The following is a 13,402-nucleotide window of genomic DNA, read 5'->3' as shown; positions in this document are numbered from 1 at the left end:
CTGTAATGATGAACAAACTTTACTAAGTTCTGCTTCGCCCCAGGCCAACGTTCGCTGCTAGCTCGCATCGCTTCCACCGGCGGAAGCGGAAAAACTCCAAAGACAAAGTCTTCCAATCATTGTCATCGGGTCATGCTAATAAGCCACTTACCCAAACGCCCCGTAGCCTCGAGTTGCCGTGCCCGTCTGGCCAGCAGCTGTGCACGGGACAGGCTGCCATCGAGTTGTGGCCCCCTTTTCTTTTCGGCAACATCCTAAATCAAACGCCAACCACCGGGAGGGCGTTCACGTTCGTTATTAGCTGGCCGGGCTTTGGGCGCGCTTTCCGGAAACTTCCCAGAAAAGCCATAAAGCGAAACAGTGGCGATTGATTGCATTTCACAGCGGCGTCGGCTTCCCAACCGGCTCGTGGCCGGTGTTGGCGAGCACAAAACTAAACATCCCGACCGAAGTTGCTGTCCCGTTACGGTGGGACACCACCGTCCGGTCCGGTTGTGTTCCTGACGAAACCGTCGCCATCCTGTTTGCACGCTTGAAGGCTTTGGCAAACTGACGCCATGACTCCGAACCGATGTGTTCGTGATTGGCATAAACCTCGAGCCGGACGCGCACGGTTCGCCACAATCCACCGGCCACCGGTTTCGTGTGCATCAAAAGAGCTCAGGTTTTCGGTGTGGCAGGGCATCTGCGCGCGGATTGGGTGGCCTTTCATGTGGAGCATCGGTTTACTTTCTGGCCGAAATTCGGTCATCGATTTTTGGGGCTGCAATGGAAACGCCACTGCATCGAGACGCACGCAGTTAAGGCCGTACAAAAGCGGGTGAATTGTGAACCGACGGCACCTAGCCATCAGGAAAACAATAAAATAATGTTTGAAAATTGCTTTTTGTTACTGGACAACATCTACTGGGCACTGGGTCTAGTAGTAAAAAAAAAGGAAAATTCGAAAGATTTTTCTTGTTTAAATTCATTTACCAAGTGCTTCTAAATTTATGAATTATTTTCATACAAATTTACAGATTTCATAATGAGGTTTTGTAACCGAGTCAGCCCGTGATAAGGCTTTCAGCAGCTGTTGGGAGGAAATGCCTTTCAGCTCACAAATATCTATACAAACCTAAATACAGCCTGGCCGTCCTTAAATTAATAAAAAATAATAATAATAAGGGTTTGGAATAATATACAATGCGTATTATCTAATCAATTTAAGTGTCAAATGTATAATCTTTTGTACCAAATGTAATGTATAAATAGTCAAGGGTTAAAATAACGAGCGTTCAACCGTTTTTTTTATATTTTTATTTTTAGTAAATTGCTCGTATACAAAAATGTCCACACTAGAAAAGTTTGAGCGTAGTTCTAAGTATTGAGCATAATTTGCACTATTACCCAGTAATAGATGATGTGCAAAATGTTTCAAAAAGCCCATTTCATGCACGACTCATGCGCTACAATGTGCGTTAATAATTCAGATAAGCGTGTAAAATCGAATACCTTACGCCACGGCTCGTTCCCATCGGCCATCATGTGACAACGTCCAGTAATTATCCTTATGTCATCCACACATTTAATTACACCCGAGCCCACACTGGTGCGCATCATCTCCATGGTTCGTTTCTGGCGAGGCGATAACCCAAATAATGCCCTGCCACCAAAGGACACAACCCACCAGCGGTCGAGAGATGCCAGACCCGGTTCGTGCGTGCCGGTCCGGACCGCTATGGCCTTGGACATGTCCTGTGTAACGCGCTCGAAAGGCACGTTACCAACGGCACCCCGAGTGCGCCAAGGAACAACCGGCTAGACCCGTGTACAGGCACGTCCGATCCGCCTGCCACCGGAGGCTATGATAAACAACAGATATGTTTACTTCATTATGGAAATTATGCCCCGGCCCGAGTGTCCGCATTCCCTACCGAAGGGGTGAACTCCAACACCGATATGGACGTAGTGGCGACTGTGTGTGACCATTGTCGTGGTGCGTTCGCTTTCTATTTTCTAGAATCTCCCAGCTGGCCAGCAGTGTCATCATCCAAACTGGACCGGACGGCAACCCAGCAACTCGGCTCTAATCATTCAACCGGCACCACAAAACCCAAAGCCACCGAAATGTCAGCCAGGCACTTTGGCATGAGCCCCATCGGTACAGGTTCTCGCCCGGACGCTGCCCCAAAAATCGGACCGGAACAACCACCGAAACTGTGACGAGATAAATTCAATCATTTAATTGAATTTCCTGCATGATAATAAAGGGCTGATTTTTTGTCTCTCGAGCTAGTGGCTCGAGCCAAGCTCGGTTTCTTTAGGCCCTGAGGTTGAGGGTTTTGTGCTGGCTGAATTGAATTAGAGAAACAAGTAACGGGGACAACCCAGCCACCTCTGTGATGATGGGCTACAATAACACTTGATTCGGGTGCTTTGTGCTTTGTGCTTTGACCTTTGACCCGGTGAAGGATGACATGAAAGATCTTATCGGGCGCCTTTCGTGCAGGAATGTCTATGCCTACGTTTCTAGCAATGTAAGTGAAAACTGAAAGATGTTCTTCCAGGAGTTCCAGGCTTTGCTTTAGAATACAATTTGAAAACCCTGTTTACAGAAGAATGAGTAGCACTCATCGAAGATTCTAAGCAGGAAAATATGATCAAACAACCGTCGGTATTCTGTTGATCGACAACAGCACCAAGCAGTAGACCAAGCGACTCATGTCAAAGCGTTTGATTCTGACAACGCTCGCATGGGAGCAGCGCCATTTCCGAATGTAGACTCCGGCTTCCACATAAACTCTAGACACCAGCGATGATTAATTGAAGGGCTTTACAGGGAAACTTTTCCCTAAGCTCCGACCCGAACACCGATCATCTCTGCCACCCGCAACCGTAAGCCGTGTGTCGTGCATCCATAATCCGGGGCAAACTTTTTTTCCACTTTCTCTCCTCTGTGCTGGGTGTGTGTCTTTGCGGCGTCTCTCTTCGAACTGCGAACGGAATGTGAAACGCTTCGGCCGAGACTCGTTCATCGCATATCCACAAAAACTAGTCCCTTCCCCCCGAAAGGAAAGGTTAGTACCGCACCGGGTCTCCAGTGAGGCATCCAGTCAGGGCTCGGTCTGGAACGGATGTGCAAAATGAGTTGTTGGTACGAAGATAAAAACCAGATGTCCACCGGATTATGCATCCCACGATAAGGTGGAACATAATTTCGTATCCCTTTGGCCACCAGGCCCCGCCCCCCCCAGTTTGACGAGCCTTCGCGATTTGGGGGCATCTGGACCATCATCATGGCGTCTCCTCCCACCCGGGTGTGGGTGGTAATTTCCGTCGACGTCACCGCAAGTACCCGGCAGCACAGGGTGTGCTGATGAAGACGCCATGCCGTAATGAACTACGTGGGGGTTCACACCGAAATCGTCTCTTCGAACAGCGACACCCATTAAACAAAGTGAATTACCGAAACTGCGAAGACAAAGGGTCGCCCACGCGACGAAGTACCCGCCCTTTTTCGGGGAGTACATTCGGCTCGGGTGTCCTTGGGACTGGGACTAGCAGGGAACCCGATGACTCGCGCCACAGTCATTATGGCGTCAATGGTTTATGACATGTCAATGTGAACCACCCGCGGGTTCTTCGGGGAACCGGAGCACCAGAGTATCGTGGGTATGTTTTTTCTTCTTCTTCTTCTCCTTCTCTTCTTCATTATCATTCATCCCCACCCACTTCCAGAACAAGAGGAACTTCCGAGAACAGATTAAAATCGGATTCACGCCGTGGTGGTCTGCGCGCCCTTGCGGCCATCTGCGTGGTGTGCAGTCGGATAAAATTTTACACTGACTTTTACAGCCCATTAAGAGGTCCACCCACGGGCTGGATGTGGGAAGGAAAACCACGGGAAACCACCCAAGGACTCGTGCGGATGCGCGCGAGCGTACTCGACAATATTTGCAGTGTCGTAAAAACCGTCAAATAATGTAACGCCGTAAGCGTGGTGATAAATTTTTCAATTTGTAACGTTTTTTTTTCCAGCACCTTCTTCGTTTTCTTCTTCTACTCGCTACTCGCCGGTCCCTTAAAACAAGGACACACCCGATGAGTGTGCGTGCCCTTGGGAAGTGACTGCAAGTGATGGCAAACAAACGAGCGAGGAGAGAGAGAGAGAGAGAAAAATATGGCCGGTCGCCGGCCACGTGACCTTCGGAGGGTTTCGGTCTGCCGGAAGCCGGATACTGCCGGCCGGGCCCTGGGTCCGCATAGTGAGTGTTATACGGTCTCTTTTAAAAGTTTTAATCATCATTAACACCAGAATGACCCCACGCCGTCCCAGGGCGAAGTACATCAAAGTACTTGTAATGGTTTGCTGCCCGTGCGCGGCAGCGACATTTGATATTGGCCCCGGGCGTGATTAATAGAAAAATCACGACATAAAAAGGATCCCCAATTGGGATACTTTGTGTTGTTTCCAGCCGCCTTCGGGGGGGAGTCATAAAAACCCCCGGGATATCTGAATGTGCACTCGAGCGCCGGGTTCATGTTTCTTTAATGTTGCGAGTTTGAGTTTCGACGCAATTTTTTTTTGTTTCTTCGCTGTTTTCCCACCGTAAATCCCACCAACGGTAGGCAGCAGGGTCCTGCCGACGCCTTCATTTTACCCCGTATAATACGCCGCTTCCCATCACGGGACGTGCCAACATTTTCCTTACTACACTTTCCCGGGCCAAGTAGTTTGCGATAGGGAGGGGAGACAAAAAACAAAACCATTACAAACTGCCGAACCAAGTGCCCACAACAAGTCTTCTAGCGGTCGCTTCGATTCGAAAGTTGACCGGATGTTTGCTTTTTCTAGCAATATTTCTAGCGCCCATTCCTTCCGCTCTCTCTTGACCGGTTCTACCGGGCCGACATAAGTTCCGCCGGCGCAACTTTCCGCCTCGGCCACCGTGCTGGGAACCGTACCACATGCAGTGATCCAGCGAACGCATCGGGTTGGAAATGGGAAAGAAAAATCTTGAAACAAACTTCCAATCAAAACAGTTCCGCGCGCGCGTTTCCTTGTTAGGCAAACGAGCAACTTTCGTTCCGTTCCTTTTTTTGCTCGTCCTTCGAAATGCGTCGCTTTTAATGGCCACCAGTGGGAAAGAGTTAAAGTGTTTGACATGCGAAAATACTCGCCAAATAAGTTGGTTTTAAGTGACGTTATTCTTTTCCCCTTTCTTCATATTTTCATCATAGCAACCCGGTGAGCTTCCCTAGTAGTGGTGGGAAACTGTTCGCATTGTCAAATATTAACCCACCGCGTAACGAGTTTACCCGCAAACTCGTGGTTTCGATTCGAGAACTCGATTAGAAGTCTCCCGCTCGGGGTGCATTATTCCGCACAATTGGTTTTCCCCAGTGATTATCCATCGGAAGGCGCTAAATCGGACCGGTAATGGCCCCCGGAGGACTGGTAATTATTGTGCACTGGTTGAGTAAGCAATCAATGTTGCTGCGCTGGCAAAATGCCAACGCGCCCGACCGTTATCGATACCAGCGCGATAATTTATAAATAATTCACCCAATCTCCCCGCAATATAGCTCCATTACAAAGCGTTGCTCACGGGTAGAACGAGAGTGGACGAGAGTGAAACGCTGGCTCGCTATTCACACTCGCTATTCACTTTGGGAGCTTTTCCGGGAAAGAAAAATAAAACGGCTCCATTTGTGTGCAGTGTGATTGTTTTTTTTTTCACGCAACGAACATCGGCAGGACTATGCTCAGGATTGAATAGCAACAATGAACGCGTTGCACGGATAAAACATCAGAAAGGATAGCACGAGGATGAATGAACAAAATGATTACATTGTTTGCGTGAAAACGGAAACAATGGTTGAAAAAAATCTATTTTTTTGTTAAATGCAAACCGTAATTGATCAAATGGTCATTTGAAAAATGCTCAATTTTACGTGAAACAAACTCAACGTTGCAAAGCGATTGGGCAAAAAAAAACATGAACGTTTGCCGCTGAAAAACACAGGCTTTGATTGTTGTTTTCCACATCTATTATTAGCACTGTGGTGAAGCTTTTTTTCTTACCACGCATTGAGAAGTAAACTTTTCGCCGGAACTTGGCATCTGCATGATTCGTTAATTGATATCAAAGGTAGAGCCTCGCAGCATGGCCGTTATTAATGTTTCGTTTGTAGTTCGGGCGCATTTTACGTGTTTTTTAAATAACAAGCCGTTCAATACAATGTAATGAAACTGATCAGTCAACACTATTGACTATCGCTGAGTGTGAGGAACTAACAGCAACAACCATAGAGGAAGCAAAGACCTAAGAACACATGTATGATCCATCATTTAGCCGAGCCGGCGCTGGCAAAAATCATCAATTACCGCACCATTACGATCTATCTCCGCTTGAAGAGCACCGGTTCGTAGCCGGCCAGAACCGGGACGGTACAATTTAAGCGTGAACAAGCCACAATCGTGGGGCAATAGAACATACAGACACACACGCACAGATTAGATAAGCCGCACTCTTATCTCGCAACAGACCCACAAACCTGCACCGGATCGTGAGTCGGCAGAAGCGCCAGTCCCCCTCAAGCAGGTCGTCAACGCCCGGTACCAACACACCCGGACCATCTAATGGTGAACCTTGGGCTTGCCGGGAGCTCATCACAGCCTCACGTAGAAAGTGATCGTCAGCCAAGCGTTCGCTCACTCACTCACTCACGCAAACAGCCGTCAGTCAACCGGCCATCAAGCCGGCAGTAAAGCACACGCGTCGTATCGAGCGGACCACTTCGAGCCGGCCTCGGGGCAAGAAAAACAAACACACGTCCGTGCGGCAGAATGACGGATCTCCCGGTGATGCTGTACGGTACCGTGGCGTTTCTGCTGCTGGTTCCAGTGCTCCAGTGGCTGATCGGGCGGGTACGGTTGGCCCAAATCTACGACAAGATTCCCGGTCCGCGAGCGTATCCCTTCATCGGTACGCTGTATTTGCTGTACGGCAAGAAACCCCACGGTATGTGTTCGCTTCACTGCGTTGCCATCTGCGCACAGCCACCGATAATCCGATGAGTGATGTTTTCGCAGAGATATTCACGACGATCGATCAAAGGACGCGCCAGTACGATGGCATACACCGCATCTGGGTCGGCATGACACCGGAGGTGCGGCTTAGTAAGGCTGAGTACGTGGAGCAGATCATCAGCGCGAGCAAGCACACGGAGAAGGCGAACCTGTACCGGTTTCTGGCCGACTGGCTTGGTGAGGGTCTGCTCACGTCCAAAGGTACGTCACGTAACGTCGGTTTTCGGTCGCAGTTAATGGCTTTCATCTTGTATTGTAGGCGAACGGTGGTTCCAGCATCGGAAGCTCATTACACCGACGTTTCACTTCAACATCCTGGATGGGTTTTGCGAGGTGTTCGCTGAGAACGGGTCCGTGTTGGTGGAACGTTTGCGGCCTCATGCCGGCACCGGCCAGCCCGTGAACGTGTATCCTTTTGTGACGAAAGCCGCGCTGGACGTAATCTGTGGTGCGTATTGATGCGGCCATTTTCTTCCCTTCGTAATCGCGACTCTCCTGTCTGTTTTTCACGCGCGTGCACATGCAGAGACGGCGATGGGCGTGAAGGTGAACGCGCAAACCGACGACGGGCAGGACAACGCGTACGTGAACGCCGTCTACGAGTAAGACCGTCCATGCCGATGACCACCGATGCCGCGCATCACACACTTACCGTAATGAACGTTTCTTCTCGCTTTCGGCCAGATTAAGCTCACTGTTTCTCGAGCGGCTCGTACGGCCGTGGTTGCATCCGGACTGGGCGTTTCGGCGATCTGCACTGGGCCGGAAACAACACGCCCTGCTAGCCGTACTGCATGGGTACACGCGAAAGGTACTCGCCCCACATCGCGCGTGTGAGCTTCTTGCGCTTACGAATCCGTTCTTCACTCTCTCATTCCTTCCAGGTGATCCACGAACGAAAGCAAACCCTGCAGGCAAATGGCACCGGTGGAAACGCGAACGAACGCAATCAATCCGCGGAGGGCGAGTTTGGAATGCGCCGGAAGCGGTTGGCCTTTCTCGATTTGCTGCTTCAAAGCGCCACCGATACCGGGCTGCTTACCGACGAAGACGTCCGCGAGGAGGTCGACACGTTCATGTTCGAGGTTCGAGGAGTCGGATGCGTCACGATGGGGGTGGCATCATTTAAACCGCTTTCCCTTTTCTTTTCCCTTGTTTCACGCCCTTGCTAGGGCCACGATACGACCACCGCTGGCATGAGCTGGGCGTTGTTTCTGCTCGCACTTCATCCGGAGGTGCAGGACCGCGTGCAGCAGGAAATTGATTCCATCTTTGCCGGAAGCGACCGACCGGCCACGATGCGGGATCTAAACGAGATGCGGCTGCTCGAGCGGTGTCTCAAAGAGACACTCCGGCTTTACCCGTCTGTGTCCTTCTTCGGACGGACACTGAGCGAAGACGTCACGCTTGGTGGTTACCACGTTCCGGCTGGGACGATCATCGGCGTTCACACGTACAACGTGCACCGGGACGAACGGTACACTGGACCACTGCTTCGGCCGCTGGGCTTTCGTTTTGTCGCTAATTTTACAACACTCACCGCCCGTCTGTAGATTTTTCCCCGATGCGGAACGCTTCGACCCAGATCGGTTCCTGCCGGAGCACACGGAACGCCGGCATCCGTACGCGTACATCCCGTTCAGTGCCGGGCCACGGAACTGCATCGGGCAAAAGTTCGCTCTGCTCGAGGAGAAGAGCCTCGTGTCGGCGATCCTGCGCCGCTACCGGATCCGCTCGGTTCGGACACGCCAGGAGCAGCTTATCGTGAACGAGCTCATTACCCGCCCGAAGGATGGCATCCTGCTGTATCTGGAGGAGCGAAACCGCTAGCCGATACGGTGCCACGGTTGGTCCCGCGAGCGTGGGCAAGGGCATTAAACGCTTAATAAAGCAGCTTTAAGACGGTCGAAGTCTGCGCGCCTCCCCACGGCCTTTGGCGGCCCCCACACAGCCCGATAATCCCGGGCATTAAGCAAATAAAATATTCAGCCCCACCAGCCGCAGCGCAGTAAAGTTAATTATTTCATTTCCCGAAGTGCAAACGGCGAAACGCAGAATCAACCCGCGGGTGTGCGCGCGAAGATAGAGACGGAATCGAGCGAGTGAGTGAGCGAGTGAGCCGGCGAGTGCAATCTCGCGAAAGGCAAAAAGGACAGCGATGGCAGAAAGATAAATACATGCCGTGCGTCATACCGCGCGGTACGCCATTGTTTTTGCTTTGCGGTTGTTGATTATTCAATCCAATTCTTAAATTTGCATTGAAGCCGACTCGGACTGCGAGCGCTGGGAAGAGAAGCAAAATGTTGCCGTTTCATCCGAAATGCAAACAAATCGTGTGATTGCCAAACCGAAGGTTTTCGCCCGCAGGTGGGTGGAAAAACAACGCACAGCGACCGGAAAAATGCACACAAACCCCCCTGGGGCGAGGGAAAGAATAAAGTCTGAAAGTCAATCCACGAAACCGAAGGCGCTATGGTCGTGTGTGTGTGTTTGTTTAAGTGCGTTGTTTGGCAAGTAGGCGGTGATCGGCAGACAGATGTCAAACGAACGAAAACATCCCGCAACCGATCGCTGTCACGCTGAGGGAATATTTCAATCAATATTTACCGTATTGGCGGCGAGCTCTCCGACCCAAAAAAGGACACACACACCCACCCACCGCACATTTTTGGCAATCTGCTAACAGCAAAGCTTAAAGCTGCTGACATTCCAGCGCTTCAAGCGCCCAAATTATGTCCCCAACCCCCTAAATTGCGAGCACGTTATTATATGACCCGATAAAAATGCCCCAATTCACCCATTTGACATTCCTTCGGTTGGTACGGCCATAAATCGTTTCGTGACATTTTCCATCCCAACGCCCGCGGGCCAAGTGCGCTCCGGGCGTGGAACAATAGCGGCCCAGCATTAACGGGTGGGTGCGCGTTAAACAAAATGTCTCATTTGAATATTCGAGCGTAATTTTACGATAATTTATCTCACGCTCAGATTCGGCCGGGTTGTGACACACCCAGCTTTGTGTTGTTGTTGTTATGTTTTTTTTTTTTATTTTTGCATCAGTTCCCACACCTCTCAGTTTCCATTTTCCTTCTCCGTTCTATTCTGTTGTGCCAGCTGCCGCGCCTCCATGGTGAAAAGCTCCGGACCCTTCCTGCCTGGTACATACACACATTATCATTAATCTTTCCTTCGCAACCGCATTGGTGGGGAGCTCGCGGAAAATGGCGGGGATCGCAGTTTGCCCCCGGCGGTCACCAGAGCAGCCGTGGGAAATGTTCACACCCGACACCCGGCCCTCAGACCCCTTTGACCCGGGAGCCACGGGAAAAACCCCACGCAGGCGATGGTAGACTGACGCTTGAAGCAGCGCATAAATAAGGTCGTTAGAACGAGAGCGCTACTCGGGGGCTCTAGAAAGCGAAATTAAATCACATTTCGACAGCGGGAAAAAGGAGACCAATATGGCGCCTTTTTTCTGTTCCTCCTCCACCTTTTACAATCCCCTCCGGCATGTCACCCTGGGACGGGTTTTGAAAAATAAACCTTCACCGAAACCAGGGTGCACATTAGTCAGGCCATTGTTTTCTTTTCTCTTTTTTTTTGCTTGTTGGCGCTACTCACGAAGGTGGCACATTGAAAATGGCGCAAGATTGATACGATGAAACACTCTGGAACGGCGCGTTCCACACGGGGAAAATTAACGCTACAAGATTTATGAGCACGCTGAAGTTCCGGCCGCTAGCGGTGACTTCGCAAGGGTGTCCTTTTTTTTGTTTGCGCCCCATCCAACGAACGCCCAACAACGGGGCACCATTGTCTTGCGTAATCCGGGATTGAGCTTGATGGCTTCCCCATCCCCAGCAGCTACTTTTATCACGTGTCAGGTGGCTTTTGGAATGATTTGTCCCTAGCGCCTGCGTCCGCTGTCACTGAGTGATTTCCAGCAATCAAAAGACGTCACGCACACCGCATCAATTAGTTTCGCTCAAACATGCACGACAATTTAATTATGTTCGAAAAACCGGCTGCTCGAACCCGCCTCGAGACAATCGAAGCGTAACGTGTTGCCCTTACAATGAACCGTACATCCGGTCACTCAAACGCCTTATCCCATCTCAACATCCCAGACGGAGGTTGTTAAAAGATATTTTAATTATGTCAAACCCGATAATCCCGGTAAGATCGAGCCGGGTGGTGGAAAACTCTCACCGCGCCTCATCACCTCGCACCGACGGGCGAAACCCTTGGGTACGGAATCTTGTGTCAACTTGTGTGGTTCTGAGATAAATTAGAACCGACCCACAACGTCGGCCTGCAACACTGCCCGGTACGATTGAAAGGAAAGGCCTAATCATGTTATTGTCATGCGAACAAAAGCCCTCTCTAGCCGACTATCTTCAGCCACCCTGGCCACTGTGCATCTCTCGCCCCTAAAGTTCCATCAAAGATTAACGTACCCAGTGCTGAAAGTGAGCCCGGTTTTATGCCCGGAAAAATCACCACCACCGGCGTAAGATACAGCCGAAACTAAGATAGACCCAAGGGTTTATTAAGCGTGCGTGCGTTAGAAGTGGGTGCTTTTGTTTATGGCGTTTTTGTTGCCCGAGTGCGATGGATTCAGTACCTCCTTTCGGTGCCACAAGTGACAGCTTTCGTCCTAGCACCGGATTGCAATCTTGTTCCGCTACCAAACGGTCGGTATTTTAAGACAATTCCGGCTCCCCACTTCACCGGAACACTTGCCTCCGGTAGGGATTTTGCTTCTCCGGAAAAGGGATGGGTTCATTAAAATCTTGCACTAGAATACCTCCGAGCACCCAAGCGATCCACCAGCTGCACCGTCTTGAGCCGTAGCATCGGAACTAATCGGATTACGTTTAGCGAGAGAAACGGTTAAAAATCGCTCACTGATTGCCGCTTAAAATCACGTACAGTTTGCGTGACTTTGCGCAGAGCGGCAACAACGCAACGCAACGAAAAACCCTTAAATAATGGGCACGATACCATCACTGGCACGTTGTCATCGGTTTCGAGCGTTTCCTCGGCAAAACTCACCCAAAACCCGGCCGGGCTCAACTTTTTACTGGCACCGCCACGGTTCGCGGAAAAATTGAGCCCAACCGAAAAAGGCTGCACTTAATGAACTGAAATGGAATTAATTATTTGTAGCTGCCGGAGTTGATTACCGGCCAACCCCTCGGCACTCCCGGCCAGCGGTGCGGCAAAACATTCCCGGATTTGTGCGCCTGTTACTCGCGGAGTGGTTTTGGGCGGAATTTTCCCCATCCCTTCGCTATCCCACCCTGTTGCCATGCCAACCACCGTGTTCGGGGCTAAATCGAAGCAACACGTGAGCTAGACCGTATCCCCAAAACCGAAGCGCTTCGGTGGTGCAGTGAACGTTTTTTTTTCTTTGCTCTTTCTTGGGTTTTTGTTTTTCCTCCCCCCCCCCCCCCCAGGCATGTCTGCTTTACCCCCCAATTCCCCAAGAACGAAACGTTGAAACAGCCCACCGAGCTTGCTTCCACGCCCAGCCGGTGACAGCTCATGGCGTGCTTGGTGAAACTGTTTTCCCAACTCGCAACGAGCGCCATCCTGGCGAAGAAGTACGCCACTTAACGGGCGCGTTGCCGGGGCGACAGCTTGGCGCAACATTTTCGGGCAAGAAGTTGAACCACCCTACGCCAAAGTACGGGCGCCGAAGCAATGTCGCTGCGGGATTACGAGTACCGCGTCGGAGGCAATTAATTATGAGTGACGGAAAGTTTTGCAATGAAAAGTAAACCTAATTTGCAACATGGAAATGAGTTTTGAAATGCAATGATCCCCCCCAGTGCGTGGTGGCACCGGTCGAGAACGGTCGTCGATCCTAAGATGGCTATCCGGTTGGCAGACGGTCAACAAAAACGCCACCCCAAACGAGGAACGGCTAAGAAGCGCAACATGGCAACAGGGATGAGAGCGTTTTCCGGAGACGCGCCGGAACGTGTCTATTGGCTCGCGTTCGGTACTCGAGGGCCTTTTAATTGCGGGTGTTGTTTGCTTTCCGTTCCCGACTGGACGCCTTGACACGATTACACGATTACGTTTCCATTCCAATGTAGCTGATTGGGGATTACTGGGCGTGTTGTGGAATTACGACGCCAATTGTCTAACTTTTCTGTCACGCTCATAACCACCACGACTGAGGCTTGCCCTAAGCCCGAGTGAACGTCGTTTTTCACGCTTGTTTAAACACCGACGGATAATTTTTCTATTTCCCATCGCATTTATGAACATTTTGCATACCAAATGCGACGCTAGAGCATTAAATCGACAGCGTACGGA

At 50.7% G+C, this 13,402-nt stretch overlaps 1 protein-coding gene across 1 annotated transcript; it reads left to right on the top strand.

Annotated features, from left to right (window-relative positions):
- The first annotated feature begins 6,819 nt into the window (after positions 1-6,819).
- On the top strand, positions 6,820-8,998 carry LOC128722925 (cytochrome P450 4C1-like). The gene is made up of 8 exons (XM_053816618.1): positions 6,820-7,007; positions 7,079-7,276; positions 7,335-7,523; positions 7,602-7,677; positions 7,760-7,886; positions 7,960-8,160; positions 8,248-8,552; positions 8,629-8,998. The coding sequence occupies exons 1-8, from the start codon at positions 6,833-6,835 to the stop codon at positions 8,903-8,905; spliced, it is 1,548 nt and encodes a 515-aa protein (XP_053672593.1). The 5' UTR covers positions 6,820-6,832; the 3' UTR covers positions 8,906-8,998.
- The last annotated feature ends 4,404 nt before the right edge of the window (positions 8,999-13,402 follow it).

Source organism: Anopheles nili, chromosome 3, assembly GCF_943737925.1.
Source record: "Anopheles nili chromosome 3, idAnoNiliSN_F5_01, whole genome shotgun sequence".
In the NCBI taxonomy this organism is placed as follows: domain Eukaryota; kingdom Metazoa; phylum Arthropoda; class Insecta; order Diptera; family Culicidae; genus Anopheles; species Anopheles nili.
Note: the sequence above shows the minus strand (reverse complement) of the source record. Positions and strands in the feature narration are given on the sequence as shown.